The sequence below is a fragment of the Phacochoerus africanus genome, chromosome 9, assembly GCF_016906955.1.
Source record: "Phacochoerus africanus isolate WHEZ1 chromosome 9, ROS_Pafr_v1, whole genome shotgun sequence".
NCBI classification, from domain to species: domain Eukaryota; kingdom Metazoa; phylum Chordata; class Mammalia; order Artiodactyla; family Suidae; genus Phacochoerus; species Phacochoerus africanus.
The window spans coordinates 47904530-47930255 of record NC_062552.1 but is presented as its reverse complement, the minus strand read 5'-3'; the positions used below and the strand labels follow the sequence as shown (position 1 = coordinate 47930255).

Below are 25726 nucleotides of genomic sequence, written 5' to 3'. Positions count from 1 at the left end.
GGGACCCAACCCACGTCCTCATGGATACTAGTCAGGTTGGTTACCACTGAGCCATAACGGGAATTCCCATAGTCAGTTTTATTAAGTAAACCTACATTTGTAGGTTTTAAGCTGAAATAAAATTTTTAAGATGCATATGTCTCTTTTAAAAGATTCCCTTCTACCATTATGAGGAGAAGTTTTCAACCTTTAATCTCAAACAATTTAGACATACAGGAAAGTTGCAAGAATAGTGCAAAGAATACCTTTTCCCAAATTTATCTCGTGTTAGCATTGTACCCCCCCACACACACACAATTTTTGTTCTCTCCATTTGCATCATGGCCTTTTAACTTTTTCTCTTCAGGGTATGTTTTCTAAGAATAGAACTATGCTCTTCAGAACCACAGGACAGACATCAACTTCAGTAAATTTAATACAGATACAATGCTTTAATCTACAATCCATATTCTAATTGTTTCCATTGACCCTATTGGGTCTTTTGTAGCAATTTCTTCTCCTTCAGTACAGGATCCAGTTATACCCTTTGTTTTTCAAAACGGCATCTGAATCACTCAGCAAACAAACCTCTTTCCAGTTCCAAGCCCCACCCCGCCTCAATTCCACACCAGATTCAAGCCCCTGTGCCTTCTTTTCTGCTCCTTGAAGGAAGCTATAGGGAGTCTGATCTATAGAGCTTCAAAAGGAAGGAAAATGCCCTTCAAACCAGGGTGTTTTAAAATGGTTCTGAGAGGGGGAAAGGAAATGAGTGTGTGTGTGTGGGATGGGGGTGGGAGGCTTGATCTCTAAAAGCTTTTCCAGTTGTATGGTAGAATATAGTGAAATCAGGCATAAGCTTTACCTTTCTTAAGGTTTCTTAAGGTTTCTCAAGGTCATGCACAGCCTTAAAAGGAACACAGACTGGATTTGTCTTTTAATTTTTAATTTCAGACTTATTTTATTTTTTTGGTCATACCTGAGGCATGCAGAAGTTCCAGGGCCAGGGGTTGAATCCACTCCACAATAGGGACCCAAGCCACAGCAGTTACAGCTCCAGATCCTTAACCCACTGAGCCACCACAGAATTCCCAATTTCGAGCTAATACTAGACTTTCAGAAAAGTTACAAAAATAGTACAAAGGGTTCCTAGAGATTCTTCACCCAGCTTCCCCTAATATTAACATCTTTGAAACTGTGGCAGTGATCAAACCCAGAGAGTTAGCATTGGCACAATGCTGTTAACTCAGCTATGAACTTACTCACATTTCACCAACTTTTCCGCTAACGTCCTCTTTCTGTTCCAGGATCCTCTCCAGGATCTCGCATTGTGTGTCATTGTCACACCTCCTTAATTGCCTCCAGTCTGTGACAGTTCCTCAATCTGTCCTTGCCTTTTATGATCTTGATGCTTCCAAAGAGTATAGCTCAGTTTTTTGTAGCATGTCCTTCATTTTGAGTTTGATGTTTTCTTATGAATAGATGGAGGTTCTGCATTTTTGGCAGCTGCGCAGAGGTGATAGTGTGCCCTCCTCAGAGCACCATCCAAGGTCCACAATGTTGTATATCTTATTAATGGTGATGTTGAACTTGATCATTTGGGTAAGGAGGTTTCTGCTAGATTTCTGCCTCTAGAGTTACCATTTTTCCCTTTGACGTTAATAAATATCCTAGAGATACTTTGGAGTTCCCTTCTTGGCTCAGTAGTTAACGAACCCGACTAGCATCTATGAGGACTCCAGTTCGATCCCTGGCCTCACTCAGTGGGTTAAGGATCCAGCATTGCCGTGAGCTGTGGTATGGGTTGCAGATGCGGCTCGGATCTGGCATTGCTGTGGCTCTGGTGTAGGCCAGCAGCTATAGCCCCGGTTAGACCCCTAACCTGGGAACCTCCGTATGCCGCCAGTGCCACCCTAGAAAAGGCAAAAAGACCAAAAAAAACAAAAAGAAAGAAACAAATATCTTAGAGATACTTTGAAACTATGTGAATAGGCTGTTTCTCCTCAGATTTTCACCCACTAATATTTGCATCCATCAGAGAATCTTGTTTGCAACAAATTTTACTGTTTGATTAATACTGAATTTCTTATTTCCCTCTTTCCTTCAACATTTATTGATTGGAATTCTTCTGAAAGGAGAAGCTGCATTGATCTGATTTAGAGGCAGAGTGTCATATACTTCTGATCATTATTTTCTGATCTTTTGACTCTTCAGATAATTAGTTTGACAGTTATATTTTTTAAATGCTTTAGTGTTCTTATTTAACTATTTTATCTTGTTTTATTTAATTTATTTTTTGTCTTTTTAGGGCCGCACCTGCGGCGTTTGGAGGTTCCCAGGCTAAGGGTCAAATGGGAGCTACAGCTGCCGGCCTATGCCACAGCCACAGCAATGCCAGATCCCAGCTTTGCTTGCAACCTATACCATAGCTCATGACAACACCAGATCCTTAACCCACTGAGCAAGGCCAGGGATCAAATACGCAACCTCATGTTTCCTGGTTGGATTCATTTCCGCTGTGCCACAGCAGGAACTCTGGTAGACTCAGTTTTATAAATGAAAAATCAATGACTTAATTCTTTTTAAAAACATAGTTGAATGACTTTAAAAGGGACATACCCTGTATACAGGCCTTAAAAAATTATTAGATCTTTGTTTAGCTTCTGAATGTCCAGTAGTCAAAATAATACTCTTGTTGCCTAGCCACAAAGAGTTTGTGGAATCCATGTATTTATATTAGGAGAACCGTCACTTAAGCATTTCTTGGCCTTTGTATGTTTACATTGTTAATCGGAGCTGAATTACACAGAACGCATATATTTAGCATGGATTCTTGTAGCTAGGCAATTTCCATCCACCCTTATTATCATGTAATGTTTGCCTACAGTGGTTAGTCAGCAGAAAGGCATGAAATTGCTGTTTATTCATTTCTGAGTCAATGACAAATCCACCTTCCAAGAATGCTATTTCTAGTTTTATAAAAAATTGGAAAAGAGCATTATTTCATTTACTTATTAATTGTTTTTAATTGAAGTATAGTTGATTTACAATGTTGTTAGTTTCTGGTATACAGCAAAGTGATTCAGATTTTTATGTATATATATATACACACACACATATATGTACATATAGAAATACATATATATAGACACACATATATACATATATATTTAATCTTTTTCATATTCTTTTCCATTACAAGATATCAAATATAATTCCCTGCGCTATACATAGGATCTTGTTGTTTATCCATTTTATGTATAGTAGTTTGTATCTACTAATCCCAAACTCCTAATTTATCTCTCCCTGACTCCCTTTCTCATTTGGTAACCGTAAGTTTGCTTACTATGTCTGTGAGTCTTGTTTATATTTTGTAAATAAGTTCATTAGTGTCATATTTTAGATTTCACGTGTAAGTAATATATGATATGTCTTTCTCTTTCTGACTTACTTCACTTAGTGTGATAATCTCTAGGTACATCCCTGTTGCTCCAAATGGCATCATTCCATTCTTTTTTTATGGCTGAGTAATATTCCATTGTATGTATACATATCCCACATCTTTGTCCATTCATCTGTTAATGGACATTTAGATTGCTATCATGTCCTGGCTATTATAAACAGTGCTGCATTAAACCCTGGGGTGCATGTATCTTTTCAAATTATAGTTTTGTCTGGGTATATAACCAGAAATGGGTTTGCTGGATCATATGGCAATGAAAAGAGCATTATTTACACCAGAAGTTGAGAAACATTTTCTATAAAGGGCCATTTAGGCTTTGCGGGCCATAAAGCCTGTGTCACATCTACTCAACTCTGCTGTGTAGCATGAAAAATCAGCTGTAGACAATATGCAAGTGCAAGGGCACGACTGGTCCAATAAAACTTTATTTACAAAAACAGGTTGTAGACTGGGGTTACAGTTTGCTGGTGCCTGATTTAGGTAGACTCTAAATGTGCATTAGTATTTATCCCTTTCTCTCATTTTTCTCTACAGGCAGAAGACTCATCTTTGAAAATATGTATTTGGGAGATAGTCACGTTCTATTGAATACCTTGTGCTGGTGCTGCCATAGAAAAATCTGGTTACACTCCGGGGAGGCCTGCAGAACTGATCCGCCTTGGCCCTGAGATGCGTGTCCGGCCTGAGTGGGCACAACATGAATAGATACACAACCATCAAGCAACTCGGGGATGGAACCTATGGTTCCGTCCTGCTGGGAAGAAGCATCGAGTCTGGGGAACTGATTGCTATTAAAAAGTAAGTTTGGGGAGTTCCCGTCGTGGCTCAGCAGTAATGATAATGAACCCGACTAGTATCCATGAGGACATGGGTTTGATCCTTGGCCTCGCTGAGTGGGTTGAGGATCCAGCATTGCCATGAGCTTTGTTTTAGGGCACAGACACGGCTTGGATCCTGTGTTGCTGTGGCTGTGGTTGTAGGCTGGCAGTTACAGCTCCTATTCAACCCCTAGTCTGGGAATTTCATTTACCGAGGGTGCAGCCCTCAAAAGACCAAAAAAAGAGAAAGTTTTAGCTTTCATGCTCATGAATTCAATGTCAGTAATACCTCGTCAACAAAGTTTTAACTGTACTGTCTCCTTTCCCCCACTTGAAAGGTTTCTAAAGGGGAGCGTGTGGAACACGGAGAATCTGACATTGACTTCTGTGATTTAGATGACTGTGGATCTGGAATACTTATGGTGGAGTCTTTTTTTCTTTTTTCTTTTGTCTTTTGTCTTTTTAGGGCCGCACCCGCGGCATGTAGAGGTTCCCAGGCCAGGAGTCGAATCCGAGCTATAGCTGCTGGCCTACACTACCGCCACAGCAATGCCAGATCCGAGCTGTGTCTGTGACCTACACCACAGCTAACGGCAAAGCTGGATCCTTAACCCACTGAGGAAGTCCAAGGATCGAACCCGCAACCTCATGGTTCCTAGTTGGATTTGTTTCCACTGCGCCACGACAGGAGCGCCAATGTTGGAGTCTTAAACACGTCCCCATGTTGGATGCACTACTTTGCATACAGCACTAGTACTGTTTTCAAGGGTCTTCTCATATTGGGAGGCAGTAACAAGCAGATGAAGAAACTTTTTTTTTCCTTCGGTCTTTTGAGGGCCATACCTGCGGCATATGAAGGTTCCCAGGCTAGGTGTTGAATTGGAGCTGTAGCTGCTGGCCTACACCACAGCCACAGCAACTTCAGATCTGAGCCATGTCTGCGACCTACACCACAGCTCACAGCAACACAAGGCCAGGGATTGACCCTGTGTCCTCATGGATGCTAGTCAGATTCGTTTCTACTGAGCCACAATGGGAGCTCTGAGAAATATTTTATAGGAAAGGAAACAGAAACAGAGAAATTAAGTGACTTATTTTGGATCATTTACACGTGTGACTCCATTTTGGTGACCACGCTTTTGCTCGCCCCACAAGCAAAAGTCTGCCTTCCCTTTGCAAAAGTCCAGACCCACTGTATTAATTATCTGTTGCTTCATGACAGTGTACCCACCTCCACCCCTCCAAAAAATTGTGGTTTAAAACAACCCTCTCAGTTTCTGTGGGTCAGCATGACTTGGCTGAGTTCTCTGCTTCGGGGTCTCTCATGAGGCTGTAGTCAAGGTGTTGGCTGCTGCTGGGGTCTCATCTGAAGGCTGGACTGGGGAAGGATCCAGTTCCAAGCTCATTCACATGACTGTAGGCAGCATTCAGTACCTTATGGGTGGTTGGACTGAGGGCCTCAGTCCCCTGCTGTCTCTTGACTGGAAGTTGCCCTCAGGCCCTTGCCATGAGGGCCTCTCGAATGAGTAGCTCACAACATGGCAACTTGCTCCATCAAGTTATGGGGACCAAGAGGGCAATGAGAGTCCTCTACCAAGACGAAGGGACATCTTCCTGCGTTTGTGAACTAATCATAGGCGGGGTATCCTCTCAAATTGCTGTATTCTGTTGGTTAAAAGCAAGTTGTTAAGGGATGGGGGTTATGCCAGGTTGTAATTAACAGGAGGTGGGGGCTTTGGGGACCAGATTAGCATCTGCTTACCACACCCGTCTATATCCAGTTGCCTTTTCTTTCCTTCTTTTTTTCTTTTTTTGTCTGTTTAGGGCCTCACCCACAGCATATGGAAGTTCCCAGGCTAGGGGTCAAGTTGGAGCTGGATTTGCCAGCCTGTGCCACAGCCACAGCATCTCGGGATCCAAGCTGCATCTGTGACCTACACCACAGGTCACAGAAACGCCAGAACCCCGACCCACTGAGCGAGGCCAGCGAATAACCCACATCCTCATGGATACTAGTCCCATTCGCTTCCACTGCACCACAGTGGGAACTCCCAGTTGCCTTTTCAGCATCTCCATTTGGATGCCAGGCAGACACCCCACACTCATCATATCCAAAACAGAACTTCTGTCCAGAACATTCTCTCTCTTGCTCCAAAGCAGTTTCTCCTTCAGTGTTCCCTGTCTGGATAAATGACACATTTCCGTCCCCTTGAAACCTGGGAGCCCCCCCCCCTTTCCCGCTGTGTGCCCCAGCATTGCTCATCTAGTCCTGTGAATTCTAACTACCAGATATCCCTCTGGTCCACCTACATCTCTGTTTTCCCACCGCTAATCTCCCATTAACCTGTTATCATTTACTACCTCTGCCTCTGGAATACTTTGCTCTCTGGGGTCCTGGCTTCCGTTCTTACTCCTGTCCCGGCCTGAAAGGATTATATTAAACCCATGCGTCTAACTGTCTAAACTCATTTGCACCAAACCATCACGTCCCCTTTGTCCTACCTGACTTCAGTGCACTGTGCCTGCCGCCAGCATCCCACCCCAGGTGCTCATGGGAAACTCACCAAGACACCTTCTGCACGGTCCATAGAAGGTCCCAGCGGGACCGAGCCCCCTGCCCACCACGGTGTCAGCTCTGTGACGTGCCTGTCATGCATTTCCCACCTCTGTACTCCTTGCCCTGGCTTCCTGGAATCACCTCCAAATCAGCTCCCTGCACCCAAGTCTTTTCCTCCATCTCTGCTTTCAGGGAACCCAAACTAAGTCAGCTTTTAATGTCTTCCTATAGTTTAAGGATCAAGCCCAGAGTTTTACCCACTGCTGCCTCACTCCGCCCCACCTGTTTCCTTCAGCCGCATCTCCTCTCACTAGCCCCCTGCCTGCTTTGTCCTGGTCACTCTGGCCTCTGCCCTGAGCCTTCCCATGCTACACCCTACTCCATACCTCAATCTGCCAGAATCCCCCAGTCCTTCAGGTCTTGCTTGAAATACCACTTTCCCAGAGGACTATCCCCTAACACCCTAGACAAGATCAGGTTCCTTTGGGGTCCACTGTCATGGGGGCCCTGTCCCTGCCCTTCGTGCCCTCAGCACAGAACATGCTCAATCACCTGCCTTCCTGCTCTGAGGTCAGCCTTATAAGGAGCATCTCTCTCATCATTGTATCTCCTGTGCCTGGGCCTCTGCCATGTAGCAGGAGCTACAGAATATCTGGGGCATGAATAAAGGAACGGGTCACTCAACCGGGAAATGATGTGACATCAGGGACAGACTGTCAGAGTGAGGAGGAGAGAGGAGAGTTGGTCTGTGACCAGCCATGGGTGCGGCCTTGGGGAAATGGCATCGCATCCTGGCGTCCATGTCTCGGGGCTGCTTTTAGGTTCAGATGAGACCATGGGGTTGAGGGGCCATGAGAGGAAGAACGCTGACACTTGGATTTCTGACCAGCTCACCAGGCCCTCTGTCTCTCCTCTCCGGCGCTGGACAAGGGGTTGGCAAACTTTTCCTTCAAAGAGCCAGACAATAAATACTGTAGGCTTTGCAGCCCATATGATCTCTATCACAGCCCAGCTCTGCTATTGTAGCAGGAAGACAGCCATTGATCATACAGGAGGAAATGAGTGTGAGTGTCTCCCAATAAAACTTTGTTTATGGAAACTGAAACTTGAATTTCAGATCATTTGCACATGTCACAAAAGATTATTTTTCCTTTGATTTGTTGTTGCCGACCATTTAAAAATACAAGTGCTGTTCTTCTGTGGGCTATGTATAACGAGATGGTGGGGTGGAGGTGGCCCGTGGGCCATGGTTTGCCAACCTCTGTATGAGAGGGTCCATCGCTATGCTGTCCAACATGGCAGGGAGTCATTATACGTTTAAATTAAATTTTTTTTTTAATTTCTTTTTTTAAGGCCGCACCTGCAGCATATGGAAGTTCCTAGGCTGGGGTCAAATCAGAGCTGTAACTGCCTGCCTGCAGCACCACCACAGGAATGCCAGATCCAAGCCGTATCTGCAAGCAATACCACAGCTCATGTCAATGCTGGATCCTTAGCCCACTGAGAAGGACCAGGCATAGAACCCGCATCCTCATGGATACTAGTCAGGTTCATTACTGCTGAGCCATGATGGGAACTCTTCAATTTAAATTTTAAATTAAAAATTCAGTTTCTGCGTCACACTAGCCTCACTTTAAGCGTTCATTGGTCATGTGTGCTTAGTGGCTACCACACTGGACAAGGGTTCCATCCCTGGCCTCGCTCAGTGGGTTAAGGATCCAGCATTGCTGTGAGCTGTGATATAGGCCAGCAGCTGCAGCTCTGATTCTACCCCTTGCTGGGAACTTCCATATGCCACTGGTGCAGCCCTGAAAAGACAAAAAAAAAAAAAAAAGATAAGGTGTAGCCTGTTATTGGGAATAAGTGTGCTATTTGTTTCTGTCTTCTCTTTTAGAATGAAAAGAAAGTTTTATTCCTGGGAGGAATGCATGAACCTTCGGGAGGTTAAGGTATTTATTAATACTCAAGGGGTTCATTTATGTACGGTTGATTAAAATAGTTTTCTGCTTGCATAGATACAGTTCGAATTGTTTCACCTATCCTGAAAAAGGAGGCAGATGAGAAAATAATGCAGCTAACAGCTGAAAGGAGAAGATTTCTTTGCTATTGTATTAGTGCATGTACTTTTTTTAAGTGTTTGTGTGTGCATGTACTTTTTTTTTAACTTTGAAAATAGTACTATTTAACTAAACCACAGATTTATTCAGCTTCCACTGGTTTCTCACTGTTATCTCTTTTCTTTCAAATTGTGATGAAATACACTTAATATTTACCTTGTGATCCTTTTTAAAAAGACATACATGGTTTTGTTTACATAGCAAACTGAACGATATTAGAAAGTCTGTCATACCATCCAGAAATTGTATATATGCAGTAATCACATTTGGTCATCATCTCTGGGGAAGGCTCCTTTGCACATTTTCTGCAAACAATGCCTGTGCATTAACGTTAACAAAAATTCAAAGGAAAGTGGCAGGTTACCGGGTAGGTAGTCAGAGAAATAGTCCAGACCATTAGAACAATCGCCAAAGTGTTCCAGGCTAGAACCCAAAGGGCTCAAGATAGATTTAGAATTGCATTTTTGACCTAAAAATAGTACAATTCAGTGGTATTAATAACTACATACATAACATTGTCCACCCATCAGCATCGTCCATCTCCAGAACTCCTTTCATCTTATGAAACTGAAACTCTATACTCATTAAACTATTAACTCCTTATGACCCCCTCTCCCCCGACCCTGGCCAGCACCATTCTTCGTTCTGTCTGTAAGAATTCGACTACACCAGGTACCTCATATAAGTTCAGTCATACAGTATTTAACTTTTTTTTAATTCAAAATTGTTTATTGTTGCACTGGATTAGACATATTACTTATTGAACAGAGATTATTTTGTGATGAGAAGTGAATGTGGAACTTTTCATTACCTAAGTTATGAAAACGACTCTGCATATCATTTAAGGGCAGAAGACAAATTAGCATCCTTTAGTGCAAGATTAAAGGGAGAGTTATAGAAAAACAAGGTTGCTTGATGATGGCACCCTCTGAGTTTTGTTCCTTGAACATAATGACAATAAGCCATTTTTTTGTCCTTTTTGTGATTGGCTTATTTCACTGAGTGTAATGTATTCATGATGTATCCATGTGTCAAACTTTCCCTCCTTTTTAAGGCTGATTGACATTCCATTGTATGAATATACTGTATACTGTTTATCCATTTGTCCCATTTGTCTGTCCATTTGGACACTGGGAAGCCTTTGGCTATTATGAACCTTCGCATATCTTTAAACTTCTCCTTTTCACCTTCTCCTTGTCTTCAGTCTGTCTGTGTACCACCATTCTCTCTAATCAGCCTCAGCCCTCCCTTCCCTGGAGCTTCCACCCTTTCCTTTTGACCTCATCTTCCAGACGTGCCCTCCACCGTCGCCCCCCCCCATACCGACTTTCCACTTGATTGAGTTGGGCATTCACCTCTGCAGCTCTACCGAAGCTGTTTTCCTAAAAGTCACCCGCTGCCAAGTCCAGGATCATCTTCTCAGGCATTTCTTCATCTGTGGATCACTTCTTTTTCTCTTGCAGGCCCCTATGGTTCTGCCTTTACTCAGCTTTTCTACCTCTTTCTTGCCTTTCACCAATGGTTCTATGGTTTCACCCTTTAAATAGCAATAATTTCTCCCATTCTCAGAGTTCCCATTGTGGCACAGTGGAAACAAATCCGACTAGGAACTGTGAGGTTGCAGGTTTGATCCCTGGCCTTGCTCAGTGGGTTAAGGATCCAGCATTGCCGTGAGCTGTGGTATAGGCCAGCAGCTGTAGCTCCAATTAGACCCCTATCCTGGGAACCTCCGTCTGCTGCGGGTACGGCCCTAAAAAGACAAAAAAAAATTTTTTTTTCTGCCATTCTCTTCTTAGCAGTTTTTCCTCGGATTTCTCCTGAGTGATTTCATTTGTTTCCCTTTCTGTGGCAAGCCCATGATAGCTTTCATCTTTCTTCTGCATTTAGACTAGGGGTCAATAAATAGCCTCCTGCCTGTTTTTGCAAAAAAATAATTGTATTGGCACACAGCCATGTCTGTGTGTTTACATATTCTCTATGGCTGATTTCACGCTATCCTGGCAAAGCTGCTTAGTTGTAGCAGGCACCATAGAACCAGGAAAGCCTAAAATATTTACTCTGTCCCTTGACAGAAAAGTCTGCCCGACTCCTGCCTCAGACCCAGTTATCCATATGCTGAGTGGACATCAGTGCCTGAGTTTTCTGGAATGTCTCTCTCTCCCCCAGTGTTCATATTTTCTCTGCCTTCTGTAAATTATCATTAACCCTGCTATAAAATTGGATTGTGATGATCATTGTACAACTATAAATGTAATAAATTCATTGAGTAATTTAAAAAATTTAAAATAAAAAAAATGAAATTATCATTAACCCCACACTCAGGAACCACAGCTCATCAAAGTGGCCTGTGTGACACCCCCACCCGCCCACCACTTCCCGCACATCTCATGTCTCTAACACTTGGCTGTTCACACACCACCTACCGTTTATCAAGGCCAGGAGGCACTTTAGGTGCTTTTTGTGCTCTCTTGTTTCACCCCCACAATTCCTATGCAGAAAGTCTTTGTATCTTAAGTTTCCTGATGAGAACCACCGAGGCCCAGAGACTCCGTAATTTGCTTGAAGGAAACATAGTTTGAGGCAGTGAAGCTTGGTCGCAAGCCCGGGTGTGTCAGAAGACTCCCCTGGGCATCTACGTGGCACCGGGCAGTTCTTGTCCCTCAGACACCGGGAGCCCTTCGGCTCCCACGCCTGACTCCGGAGCAGCTTCCTCCTGACACGCTCTTGCCCTCCCACCAAGTTTGTCCAGGCCTCCCTCTTCCTTCAAGTCCCATTTTGGATGAGACACTCCCCAACCCTCAGAGCTGGCAGGTTACTCCTCCTGGAAACGTCTCTGATGTTCTCTGTCACCAGATTTATTTGCTCCTTCTCCTTCTCTGCCCGATAGGACTGTCCTGCCTCTTCCTCTCCTTGGAAGCCTTGCCCAAGCCAAAAGACTTCTTTCTGGAAATACTCCTCTTGAAAATGAGCCATATCAAGTCCTCCACAAAAATGAATTCTTTCTTTTTATTCTTTTTCTGTGAACCTCGTGGAGACTTTGGCTTGCCTGTGGCCGCTCTTAGCCCGGGGCCAGGAATTCATGCTCAAAACCCACTTGAGGCCAAGAGCAGAATGTACCCTTCTCCTTGCCTAGAATCTCTTCTTGGAACACTTTAAAACTGACTTCATTTTCCTCTGGATGAATGTGCTCTGTCCATTCTGCTGCTCTCCCACAGGTGCATTTGAAGCAAACAGGCAGGAGAAATGTCTGCCGCCCATGAGAGTCTGGTGAATGCTTACAAGTTAGGTAATGTTTGCTGCTGATGGAGAACCAGAAAGCCAACCCAAGCAGAAGAAGTAATCAGCTTCTTGGGTCATTCTGGGAGGATCTGGCCCTTTGGCCCAAACAACTGAGGATTGCCTGCCAGAGAGGCACTTGGCAAAAGCTTGTCTTTCAGGAAAGGGGTTCCAGAAGAGTCTTGTTTTGTTCTCATTCACTGGCCCTATTTCCTCTCTCTTCTCAGCTGCTTGAAATAATTCGATCTTACGACATGCATTTCCCGACTCTGGTCCCCGGGGTGTGTTGTTACCCAGCATCCTTCCAGATTTGGACACTCACGTTAACACTTGCATCTTCAGACATAGTGTTTGTTTAAGAGAAGCGATGTTCCTTTTCAGGAAATTCCAAGATACAGAGGGCTTTACAGCTTATTCGCATCAGACTCGCATCTCTATGAGGCAAAGGCTTTTTGAATTCAAGGGCTTAATCCATTGCCACAGGGACCCTTCAAGACCTTCGTGAGGGAGACAGCCTATCAGATTCTGATCACCTGGTGATCTGGCGGGTGTTGGGTGTTGGGTGTCTGGCGGTCGTACTTGAACTGGTCACTGATGTAAAAGTCTATCTGTTCACCATGAGCAGAGCTGGTGACGCACACAGAAAGTCATTGGCACATGGCTGCACTCACAGATGTGTTCCAGGAAGAGGAAAACCGCATATGTGCATGGTGAATAGTCAGGTCCCACAGTGTTTTCTGAGCCACTCTGTTTTTCAGCCTGACATTTCTGCCCTTGCTGTTCTTGGAAGCAGAGGTCTTCCCAGTGAGGTTGTTCCTCCTTCTCCTTTAGAACTCACCTCTCGAGGGCCATTGGATGTCCTGTGGACACACAGGAGTCAGAAGAAAGTTGAGGGAACCAGGCTACCTGCCTCTGTCACTTGGGACAATGTCCTGTTCAGAGAGTCTGCAGACGGCTGGCGGATGGTGTCAGCTTCAAGCAGCTGCCTCTCTGATACCAGATCAATCAGAGCCTCAGTGGATTCCTCTCTGGCCACTTTCACGGAGTGAAGGCCATCATTTGGAAGGGGTATACCTAAAATAGCCCTGTCCCAGTGCCTGGAGCTGCAGGCAGCTACAAGTTCCAGTTATGGTCAAGTACTTACCTTCTAGTAGTCAGTTGAAATAGTTTTCCACTATCAAGTTACTACCAACTTCAGAGAAATATGCTTTACTAAGATATTGTCAATAAAATATGAATTGTGGCATTCTGTGGTTCTAGAATGAGGTGTTTTATAAATAAACAGCAACAGAAAATAGAATAAGTTGTTTCTTCCTAAGTACATGTGGGGTTACTTCTTTTTTTGACAACAGACTTCTAATTCTTTTGTGTTTTTTTCGTCTTCACTTTTCAGTCTTTAAAGAAGCTCAACCATGCCAATGTTGTAAAGTTAAAAGAAGTTATCAGGGAAAATGATCATCTTTATTTTATCTTTGAGTACATGAAGGAAAATCTTTACCAGCTTATTAAAGAAAGGTACAGTTTGGTCATTATGATCTTAGAAATAAATGTTGCAAAGTAAATGTGTTTTCCCTTTTATTTTTATCTTTTTAGGGCCATACCTGCAGCATATGGAAGTTCCCAGGCCAGGGATCAAATCAGAGCTATACCACAGCCACAGCAATGCCAGATCCAAGCCATATTTTCGACCTGTGCCACCGCAGCTTGTGGCAACGCTGGATCCTTAACCCACTGAGCAAGGCCAGGGATGGAACCCACATGTTCGTGGATACCAGTCAGGTTCTTAACCCACTGAGCTACAACGAGAACTCCTAGATGTGTTTTCTTTCTGCTTTTCTTTACTGCAGTCATGCTGCTTGGGCTTTGCTGTTTAAAGCTGCCTGTGAGATAAAGGGCCCCACCTGCCTTCCTGCTTCAGAGGCCTTTGATACCTACATAGATGCTACTGACAGTGTGGCTCTTTTGCATGACTTTTTTTTCTTTTTTTGGCTGCACTCGCAATATATGGAAGTTTTGTTTCCAGGGATCAAACCTGCACCTCAGCAGTGACTGAGCCACAGCAGTGACACCACCATATCTTTAACCCACTACACCACAGCAGAAATTCCCATTTTGCATGTCTAAATCGGTTAATTACCCAAACAGGCTCTGAAATTCAACAGATACTTGCAGCCCTCCTTCCCACAGGGCAGAGCCACTACAAGTGAGGGATGAAGCAGCTTCATTCACTGGGAGACACTCATTGAAAACTTCCGGGTTCCTTTCAGTACTGCAGTGCTCAGGGCTTGCATGCTGGCAAGACAAACTAATTAAAGAAAAACTTCCCTGTGATGGTAATTTTGAACTTTGACGGTGAACCACATAGAACCTCTTGGCACATTTTCTTGGTGGCAGGTGAAGGCCACTCACAGCATCCCTCTGCGTGATTTCAGTGAACAAATATCATTTGTAGTGTCGATAACAGCAGTGAAGCTGTGTGGGTTGCCCAACCAGGGGAAAAATGTCACTGTCCACTGCATCTATAAGACCTTATCTGAAAGGCCTCAGATTTTCCCCATCCAAAATTTTAAAAGTTTTAATGTAGATCATGGAGAGAGATTTTTATATGATACATTGGAGGGAATTTTTTTGGTTTGTTCTTACATGTTTAATCATTTCTTTGTTGTAATATAACTGAATATATTTAGCGTTTATAAGTCATGCTCTCCTATATGGATAAATGATTGTTTTCTTTGGTCTTTGTTATCAAAGGATCTCATCAAACTAGCATGTGAGCAAATGTTTTCTTAAATTCTTACTGTATAACCAAAAGAACATGAAAGCAGGGGATTCCTTTGCATATGTAAATCTAGATGTGTAACTTTTTTTCCTCTGCCCCACACAGAAATAAATTGTTTCCCGAGTCTGCTATCAGAAATATCATGTATCAGATATTGCAAGGACTTGCATTTATTCACAAACACGGTAGGTGACTTGGAATATTGTGCTTTGGGGTGGCAGTGAAATGTCATCAGGTAGAAGATGTAGGAAACATCCTTTTTTTGTTGTTGTCTTTTGAGGGCCACACCCATGACATATGGAAGTTCCTGGGCTAGGGGTCAAACCAAAGCTGCAGCTGCCAGCCTAGGTCACAGCCACAGCAATGTCAGATCTGAGCCTTGTCTGCGACCTACACCACAGCTCATGGCAACACTGGATCCTTAACCCACTGAGTAAGGCCAGGGATCGAACCCCCATCCTCATGGATTCTAGTCAGGTTTGTTACCACTGAGCCACAACAGGAACTCCCATCAATGTCTTTTGTAATTGACTCCCAGAAAAAAGTTGAAGAGTTGAGAGGCTGACAGTGGATTTTGGAATGTTATCTTCCATACATAGCTTGATTTCTGAATTTCCCTCATTATTTGTCATGTCTGTGTGTTCTTATTCTTTAGGCTTTAACATTAAGCTTGTAAGTTATAGATCTAAGAATTATGCCTGACTGTTAACTGGTGTATGAGTGAGAAAGCTCAGACTAGAATTCAGAGGAGCTTTTACATAGGATGTTTAACACGCTTACACTGCTTTGCTGTGGTTTCATTTTCCTCATGTATTTCAATTTCAGCTTTTCCAAAGGGGTGCAAAGTGGTTTAAGATTTATGCAACACAGGAAAATAATATAAATGAAAAATAAGCAAAGAAAAAGGCAAAACAAGCCCTGGAAGTAGCCAGGGGTGAGGTTAATCTACAAAATACATGTCAGCAAGTTTTACTGAAGTAGGAAAAGCAGGCTCCAGGTGTGAGTCTGAGTGTGTGGTCAGACAATGCAGAATGCGAAACACAACCAGTTACAACCAACATGGTCTCTCCAGGGTAAGAACAGTTCAGTTGCCCAAGAGAAGCAGAACCATTCTGGGTCTTGATACCGGAGAGCTTTTTCTCATGGATCCTCGTAGAGGGGATAGTTTGTAACATGACTTCCTGGTAAACACAGTGACAGTTTCAGGTCACCTCCCTCAATACCTCATCAGAGGTGTAATCCTACTGGGACCTAGTATGACCCACTCTGGGGATGGCCTGGTGAGTCAAGGAGAGATTTAGAGCATCCAGGAGAGTGGGTGGTCACCTGCCCTTCAGGAAATCCTCCATCACTATTGTTCTTGGATGAGTATTTGAACAGTATTGAGTAGCAGTAGATTTGAGGCTGTATTTCCAGCAAGTCCTGAGGCCTCACAGTCTGTGTTACTAACTGGCCACAGACCCAGCTAAGGTTGAATCAGTACTTTCTCATGAATGAAAAGCCTTGGGATGGACATGTCCTAGCGGAGCCAGGGTACTCCTCAGTGGGCCATTGGAGGTCACCTTGACATACATACAGACGGACAAGGCAGCTGATCTTGCACAGGCAGAAATCCCTTCATGCCCAGTCTAAGGGTATCGTTGCCATTGCCATTGCAAATATTGCACCAGCCAATGAGTATCATCACCCAGTAAGGAAACTGGGTGGAAGCTCTTCGATGATACAGTCAGTTCAGATTTGACACAAATTTGGCAGTGAGAGAAAGGACATCGAGCCTTAGCCAGTGGCCTGGCACATCTGGAACCCTTCCCAGCCTGCTCTGGGACCCCTGAGCAGCCCCTCAAATTTAGAGACCAAACGAAACACAGGCAGAGGCTGTCTGTACAAGTCCTTGGAGGCTGTGGGCATGCGCTGAATAGTTGGCAAGTCACATGCAGGACTGGGGTCAATTCTAGTAAAGAATTTTCAGTAAAAGTTATCTGATTCCACCAAGGTGGGTGGAAGGAACACTCTTGCCTCTATTCACAGAATTCCCAGGGGATAGAATGAGCTTGCAAGATGCTGAAAACTGATACGCTGTCTTAGGGACAGACAGGACGAGAAGGGGCACTTAACTCGATCTGAGAGCCCAGGACAAAGCAGTGGTGAGAAGTCTAAGGGATTCTCCAAAGAGAAGGGTTCAACCAGACATGTTCAAATAGGACCCATCATAGTGTCTGTTACTGGGGCTCCTTGCTCAGTACTTGAAACTGAGCGGTGGACCTGTAAGGATATGTTAATATGTGTTGGCTTTCTCTTCCTTTCTTTGTTGCCTTTCATGAGACTGAGGTATCTGTTGCCAGAAAGAACGTGTAGCTTTTCACCCAGGTCTCTACCTAATCCCATTAAATGATCCCACACACCTACACACACACACACCTCATATTTGTATCCAGTACTAATTTGGCATCCAGAAATTACTGTGTCAAAACAGCTCTTTGGAACTCTGAGATTGTTGACATTCTCCTCAGCTAAGTGCCAGTTCCTGTTTGAGCTTAATAACATTTCCTCTGTTACCCTATTTATTTCCCTTGTCAATTTCTCAGGTGGAGAGGACAGAGGGTAACTCTTCCTCCCAAAGAGGAGGAAGCTGAGGGTCAGAGAGGCTTGAAGACCTGCCAAGGGCCCCACTGCATTCAAGCAGTAGAGCAGAGATTAGCTCTGCTCTCTGTGCCCATTTGCAAGGCTTCTCTAGAAAACCTTGTTCTCTAAGAAAACAGAGAACCAGAGGTGAAGAAAATGGTGACCATCATTGGAGGTGGTTTGGATGCTCATTTTGCAGGTCCTATGTCGTTTTCATGGATAAATGATTTTCAAAAACTTTCGAATGGTTTGCATATGATGTTGACTTAACATTGGGGCTTTATGTGATTCCCTTCCTCCAGTCACAGAAAAAAATAATCGAAAGCATTTTTCAGATGAGTCTTGTGACTTTCAGGCTCTTCCCTGTTGGCTGGTTTTTGCTGTGTGAAGGTGCCTTCTGTCCCAGGGCGTGGACTCCTTTGGGAGGGGAGCACAGTGCTGCGGGTGGTTGCCATGGCCGTGGTTCATGTCAGTGACTCCTCCCCCCCCCACGGGGAATGGAAGCCCAGCTCCACTTGATGCTGACTGAGCAATGCCAAAGCGTGTGTCCTTGCATGAATTAAATAGTTAATGCAAACCTCGTTTCTTCCTCACCCTTCCCTTACACATTTCCATGCAGGAAATCTGGAAGGCCTTAGATGGCTTGGAGGACAATGTTTTGTCCCAAGAGATGGTTCTCTGCATCTGTGTTTTACTCCCCTTTGGCTGCGTGTGAACTTGAGTCAGATCTTGGAATCTTTTAAAAAATTAAAACGTTTTTCTTTTTAGGGCCACACCTGCAGCATATGGAGGTTCCCAGGCTAGGGGTCAAATGGGAGCTGAAGCTGCCAGCCTGTACCACAGCCACAACAACACTGGATCCAAGCCACATCTGCAGCCTACACCACTGCTTGCGGGAATACCGGTTCTGTAACCCACTGAGTGAGGACTGAACCCGCATCCTCATGAAGACTATGTCGGGTTCTTAACCCACTGAGCTACAATGGGAACTCCAGCTCTTGGCATTTTTGTGTGTTGCTGTCTTCCTGGCCTTCTCGATAAAATACTGATGGCTTAAATTCAGTAATATCAGTGAAATGATGACTTCCCTAGCAGGAAGATGTGCCCTAGAAATTCATAGTGTTTGAAACATCCCTGGTTATTTCCAGTATTCCTGACAGGTTCATCATGAACAGATTTTGGTGAAGGGGAGAAAGACTTCTTTGTGGCTCGTGTTTTTCTTACCCAAGGCTTGTTAACACAAAAGAAAGCACAACACATTTTCTGCCAGAATGAAAGAGAAAATCCCTCCATTATTCACCTGGCATGCGGGACCCTGAAATTAAATCGAAGGTCTGCCTCTGTAATTCTGAAAGGCAGACAGTTTTGAATAGGAAGATTCTCTGTTAACAGCACTTTGCTCTTGCAGGATCTCCGAACGACCCAGCTAGAAGGGTTTCCATTGTGAATCAGAAGCACAGAGGAAGAAGTGGGCTCATTGGTACAAGTTCTGGGGCATACCTCAGCAGAAGGGGCATCAGCCAGGAGTCAGATCAGAGCTTAGTGCCATGTCCTCATGGGTGGGGGTGCATGTCACCAGCATCATGAGCCTTAATTCTCATCTGCAAAAAATAGAACCCTGGAGTTCCCATCGTGGCGCAGTGGTTAACGAATCTGACTAGGAACCATGAGGTTGCGGGTTCGGTCCCTGCCCTTGCTCAGTGGGTTAACGATCCGGCGTTGCCGTAAGCTGTGGTGTAGGTTGCAGACGCGGCTCGGATCCCGCGTTGCTGTGGCTCTGGCGTGGGCCAGTGGCTACAGCTCCGATTAGACCCCTAGCCTGGGAATCTCCATATGCCGCAGAAGCGGCCCAAAGAAATAGCAAAAAGACAAAATAAATAAATATCCTGTGAACAGTAAAGCGGCCCAAAGAAATAGCAAAAAAAAAAAAATAGAACCCTATCTACCTGCCCACCTTGCCAGGTTGTTGGGGAGATAAAATAAGATTCATACGACTGACCATGACAAGCTCTTGCAAGGTGCCAGTGTGCCAAGCACTGCACTAGAAGCTCTACAAATATTTTTTGTTTGTTTTGGGGTTTGGGAGGGGGTTGTTTGTTTGTTTTTTAGGGCCGCATTTGCAGCATATGGAAGTTCCCAGGCTAGGGGGCAAATCGGAGCTGTAGCTGCAAGCCTACGACACAGCCACAGCAATGAAGGATTAGAGCTGCGTCTGCAACCTATACCACAGCTCATGGCAACACTGAATCCTTAACCCACTGAGCGAGGCCAGGGATTGAACTTGCATCCTCATGGATACTAGTCAGGCTCTTTACTGCTGAGCCACAACAGGAACTTCCCAAAGCTCTATAAATATTGACACTTTGAATTCTGCAAAATAACCCCAAGAGGTAGATACTACTATTTCCCCATTGTACAAATGAGGAAAGTGAAGCACAGAGAGGTTAGGGTTAGGGTTCACTGATTTGCCAGTCAGTGAACAGAATTGGGATTTGAAATCAGGCAACCTGATTGGTCTGTAACTTAACTACTAGGCGGCATTGCCTCTCATAGTGATAAAATAGTGATGTTTTATTAAAATAGAGATGACTCATGTTCTATCCCAGGCCCAGGAACTTCTATATGTGGTGGGCGCAGCAGAAAAAGAAAAAATGAAATAAAGTAAAATGAAAATAAAATAGAGATGAAAAGTAAGTAAATGACAAGAAGGTCTTACACTTTTAATTACCAAGGAAGAGAACTCATGGGTATAGACTGGTGATAGTTAATGCTGTGATTCATAATGAAAAGAACAGAGGGCTAGATAGACGTATTTACAATAGATGTATTCTATAGACATACTTACAAATGCTTCCTAGTTATAAAGGCTTATACTTGAATACAGTGTAACAGATGACATATGTGACAAATAGCAGTTTTCATCAGTCATTTTGAAGAGTCTATTTGCAACTAAACTTTTTTCCTAGCTGTTTTCCCTCTGATAGTTTGATGTGGGGCCTGAAGTATGAGCCATAGAGAGGAAAGCTGCCTTGAGGGATATATGCGGGACCAAAATCTTCACTCTCCTTGTGTCATTTGTGCCTGTGTTCTCTGTGGCAGTAGGACTAAAGGCACATTAGCAGGGAAGGGATCGAGCTTGACTGATGGGAGGAGGTGATCACTGTGCGTGTTTGGGAGCATGACCCAGGTGGAAGCAAGGTACAAGGTCTAGAATGTAAGGATGATGCTCATATCTGAGTACAGTTGATGTGACCAAATGAGAAGATACAGGTGTGTTGAGTGGGTGTTAGATGGTGGCCCAGAAGGATGCAGTGGGGCTTGGGGGTGGGGGATAAATGGCACATTATCGGCAAAATGCTGCTTAGGTTTGGAAATAAGAATTTAGCCGAACTAGAAGAGAAAAAGGGAGTCAGGAGGAGAAACAAGAGCAAGCACCACAAATCAAGACTTTGGTATCTGGAGTTCCCACTGTGGTGCAGGGGGCTTGGCAATGTCTCTGGAGTGTCAGGATGTCTCGGGAGTGTTGGGATCCCTGTTAAGGATTGGATATGATCCCTGACCCAGGAATTCCATACGCCATGGGGTGGCCCAAAAGGAGAAGGAACGAAAAGATTTTGGTATCTGGACTGAGAGGGACAGAGCAGAGCTGGACAGCTTTGACATTTCCTCCCCGTTCCCTGCCCCATGACTCACTTTTCTCAGATGTTCAGTGAGAAAATGATGTCTGCCATTTCTGCTTCATGCTTCTGGTGCTCTGAGTGTTTAGGAAGAGAAACCATCGTCTCACAGTTCATATGTTTTCAGGGGCCATAAGAGCCTTCCCAGATGCACTGACCAAAAATGGTCCCATTCTCATAACCACTTGCCTATTTACACATTCTTTTTGCTTTTTTCTTTTTGTTTTCTTTTTTTTTTTTTTGGTCTTTTTAGGGCCACATCCATAGCAGATGGAAGTTCTCAGGCTAGGGGCTGAATCAGAGCTGCAGCTGCCAGCCTACGCCACAGCCACAGCAACACCAGATCCAAGCCCTGTCTGTGACCTACACCACAGCTCACAGCAACACCAGATCCTTAACCCACTGAGCAAGGCCAGGGGTCGAACCCGCAACCTCATGGTTCCTAGTTGGATTCGTTAACCACTGCGCCGCAATAGGAACTGCCTGTTTACACATTCTTAAGTCACACAAGACGTGAGCAAGCAATTAGGCCTTCTGGGAGCTGGACAGTGCTCTGAAAAAGAGGGTCCAAACCCGATGACTTGGTTATACCAAGTCTCAGGGCAGACAATCATCCATTCTGGTGGGTGCTGGTAATTTTTATTTAATTAGGGTGATGATAATTCCTCCAATTTGTCCACAGCAGAACGCCTTTTCTTTCATTTTAAAGACCATTCTTGGAGGTCCCGTCATGGCACAGCAGAAATGAATCCGACTAGGAACCATGAGGTTGCGGGTTCGATCCCTGGCCTTGCTCAGTGGGTTAAGGATCTGGCGTTGCCATGAGCTGTGGTGTAGGTTGCAGATGCAGCTTGGATCCTGCATTGCTGTGGCTGTGGTGTAGGCCGGCGGCTATAGCTCTGATTTGGCCCTTAGCCTGGGAACCTCCATATGCCTCGGGTGCAGCCCTAAAAAGAAAAAAGAAAAGACCATTCTTGATCGTTCTAATAGTGAATTACTGTTTGAATTTGTTGAGGTTACAACCTCAAGTTTGGTACTTCTTATAACTTCAATATAGTTTACAATGAATTTGGTTAGGATACTTAAGGGATTGGTGTGACGATGCCATTAGATATATGTTGGTGCAATCACAGGATGAAGAATGAAGCAAAAGAATGTGTATTTTTTTCTTTCCACACCCATATATACATACAAACACTCATACATATACGTACATGTATATACATGCACCATATAAATAGAAAACCTGCTGTGCCTGTCTCTGGTCTAACCCAGATCTAACTCCTTTGAGTATCTCAATGCCTCAGATTATGCAAAATAGAAGGAGCTTATTGGTGGGAAAGAAATACTTCCTCTTCTCACCTGTGTCCCCGTGGACATATGTGATGACCTCAGCCCCCTCTGTAAGCTCCGTGGTTGTGTTCACTTGGTCCATCTTAGCCATTCACCCTGCAGACCCATCATCCTGCCACAACACTGTCCAGCTGGACCTTGACCTCGGGCTAAGCCCTGGTGCCATCAGAGTGATGAACACAGGGGGGTGTCCTTCTAAGAAGACATTGGTGCCTTCTGCGATCTGTGACATCTAGTGCGTTTTCATATATGACCACATTGCAGTCACCCCCTTCTTCTTCTTCTAGAACAGGGAGTTTTTGGAAAACAACTTTGACCGGTAGGGTGTGGTCCTACTGGAACTCCCTGATGAGGACTCCGTGTTGAGCCCTCAGTGTCTCTCCCTCAACTTCGAGGTCACTGCCCTTCTTTCCCAGTCTGATGAGGCTTCCTAACGGCCACCCTCCCCACAGCCCTGCTCTCTATTGCCCCTGTGTCCTTGGCTGAGGTATATATGTTACCTTCATGCCCCTACAAACCTATTCAAGTCCTTCGTCCAATCAACAAGAATATAGTATGAGGCCACCATGCCCTGGGCTTGCAGAAGAAATATAAATGCCTCTTCTACCCCTAGAATGCTCCATCTGATCTGCGAGGGGTGGTTAACATACCTGAAAATGACCTCTGCTCAAGTTCAGAGGGGAGGGCCTTCTGTGTCCACCAGGGCAGGAACCATGTCCATTGGGACTGCTTCTGAGTCCACACAGCCTGACCCAGTGCCTGGCATGGAGTTGGCCCTCAACGCGTATTTAGAGGTGGATGGATGGCTGGATGAAAGCTACCATATCAGAATGGCTTCACGGGGGAAGGGAAATTTAAAACAGATCTTGAAGGATGACGAAGGTTGGGGTTGATGTAGATAAAGAGGAAAAAGGGTACAACATTTTAATGCAATAAACACAATGAACCTAAAAATTAGGAGCTTTGTTTGATTGGGACACACTTTACACATGATGATGGTGGATGCTGGAAAATAATTTTATCTCTTTAGGTAGAGGGGAGGGAGTTCAGACTTGTTAAATGATTTTGAAAGGAGCCATGGAAGTTGTGTGTATGTGTGTGTGTGAGAGAGAATGTGTATGTATGTGAGAGAGTGAGTGTGTGTGTGTGTGTGTGTGTGTGTGTGACAGTGACAAGGGAAGGATAGTGTTTAAACTGTCAGGATGTGTAGGTGTCCAGGGATGCTGGATCGAGGAGGTGGCAAGGCTGTGCCAGAGTTAGGGAGTGAGAGCAAAGACTGGGGGGAGAGGTGGCAGTGAGAAAGGACAGAAGAGACAGGACGTATTTCGATACAAAAATGTGACACAATGCTATGACCATTTGGGGAAAGATGGATCCAGCATAACTACAAGCTACCTGGATATCATATCAAAGATTTGAGGAGAGACAATTTGGTAGAGGAGAAGAGTGGTTTGGGACAGGCTATTACTGTCTCCCATGATGTGCTACTTAGAATCTAGCTTAACATTGTTCATGATAGCAGGTAACAAATAGCTCCACCAGCAGCACTGACAGAGTTGTACAGTTTTGGTGACCCATTTAGATTTAGACTCATGTCTAAATGTACAATGATGTCTGTCCGTGATACTCTTAAAGAGGAAGGTTTGGGGTTTTCAGAGGTGCGTGTTGCTCTTCAATGGTAGGTTGAGTCTCTCCTACATTTACCCCCAAAGCCCTGCTGTAGCTGAGACATGCTTCCCATTTGAGGAGTTATCTCTGCCTTTCACAGTGTGAACTGCAGATGTACCTCTGTGCGTCTTCACTGGGCCAAGTTGTAAGTGTGTAACACTTAAATATTTGTTGTGGCGCATGCCAAAATCTCAGATATGAGTAGGACATATTCATAAATCCCTTGTTTCTTAAACAAAAAATGTCGTCATATTTCTGCTCTGGTGTAAATTCTCAGTAGCCATAAGACTTGTCTTGTGAAATGGTTTTAATCTCAAATTCTTTCTGGCTGACTTGGGCATATTTTTTCTTTGAGTGACAGTTTCTTTTGCCATGTTATCTCATCCCGAAGTGGAGTTTTGATATTTTAAAAGAAGTTTGCTCTCTTAGAAAAACATTTTGAAGATCAACTTTTGAATGATGTGACATTTTGGATTCATCAAGGGGAAATGAATGGTCCAAAGGGCTCTACATTATCAGTGGGATGAACGTACAGAGGCTTCAGTGTCATACCAGACTACTTTTCAAATTATCCCTGTCATGAAAAGAACAATCACAACTGCAAAGAGTAATGCAGATGCAGTCTTGCCTCTGGATTCTTTCTCCACCTCTGCAGGCTTCTTCCATCGGGACTTAAAGCCAGAGAACCTCCTCTGTATGGGACCCGAGCTCGTGAAAATTGCTGACTTTGGATTGGCTCGAGAAATTCGATCAAGACCACCGTACACCGACTATGTATCTACCAGATGGTGAGTGCCACCTTCCTCACGAGGATTTTATTGCTCGTCTTTAAAACTATACCATTACCCTGAGGATAAATAATAATGTTTGCATTTCTTATTTTTTAAGACCATACAGTTACACTGAGGATGATATTAATGCCACAGATACTAACCTTTTGCTAAGCGAAAGAGCACCGTTTGAAACACATATTTGTGGGAATGTTGGCATTGTACAAACTTTGAAAGCTTGTGTTGTGGAGTTCCTGTCGTGGCGCAGTAGAAACAAATCAGACTAGGAACCATGAGGTTGCGGGTTCGATCCCTGGCCTTGCTCAGTGGGTTAAGGATCCGGTGTTGCCGTGAGCTGTGGTGTAGGTTGCAGACATGGCTCAGATCCCACGTTGCTGTGGCTGTGGTGTAGGCTGGCGGCTATAGGTCCGATTTGACCCCTAGCCTGGGAACCTCCATATGGCCGCGGGTGTGGCCCTAGAAAAGACAAAAAAAAGACCAAAAAAAAGTTTGTGTTGTAAGACATTTTAGTCTTTTTTTTTTTTGTCTTTTTGCCTTTTCTAGGGGCGCTCTCACAGCATAAGGAGGTTCCCAGGCTAGGGGTCCAATTGGAGCTGTAGCTGCCGGCCTACGCCAGAGCCACAGCAACG

At 44.4% G+C, this 25726-nt stretch overlaps 1 protein-coding gene across 2 annotated transcripts in view; it reads left to right on the top strand.

Moving 5' to 3' along the window:
* The window catches only part of CILK1 (ciliogenesis associated kinase 1), a 64480-nt gene that overhangs the window by 18059 nt on the left and 20695 nt on the right, over window positions 1-25726 (top strand). For both annotated transcript variants that reach the window (XM_047797232.1, XM_047797231.1), the window contains 5 exons: window positions 3974-4237; window positions 8709-8763; window positions 13601-13722; window positions 15092-15171; window positions 24962-25094. In XM_047797232.1, the coding sequence (XP_047653188.1) occupies window positions 4137-4237; window positions 8709-8763; window positions 13601-13722; window positions 15092-15171; window positions 24962-25094 (491 nt within the window). In that variant the 5' untranslated portion in view covers window positions 3974-4136. The remainder of the gene's footprint in view (window positions 1-3973; window positions 4238-8708; window positions 8764-13600; window positions 13723-15091; window positions 15172-24961; window positions 25095-25726) is intronic.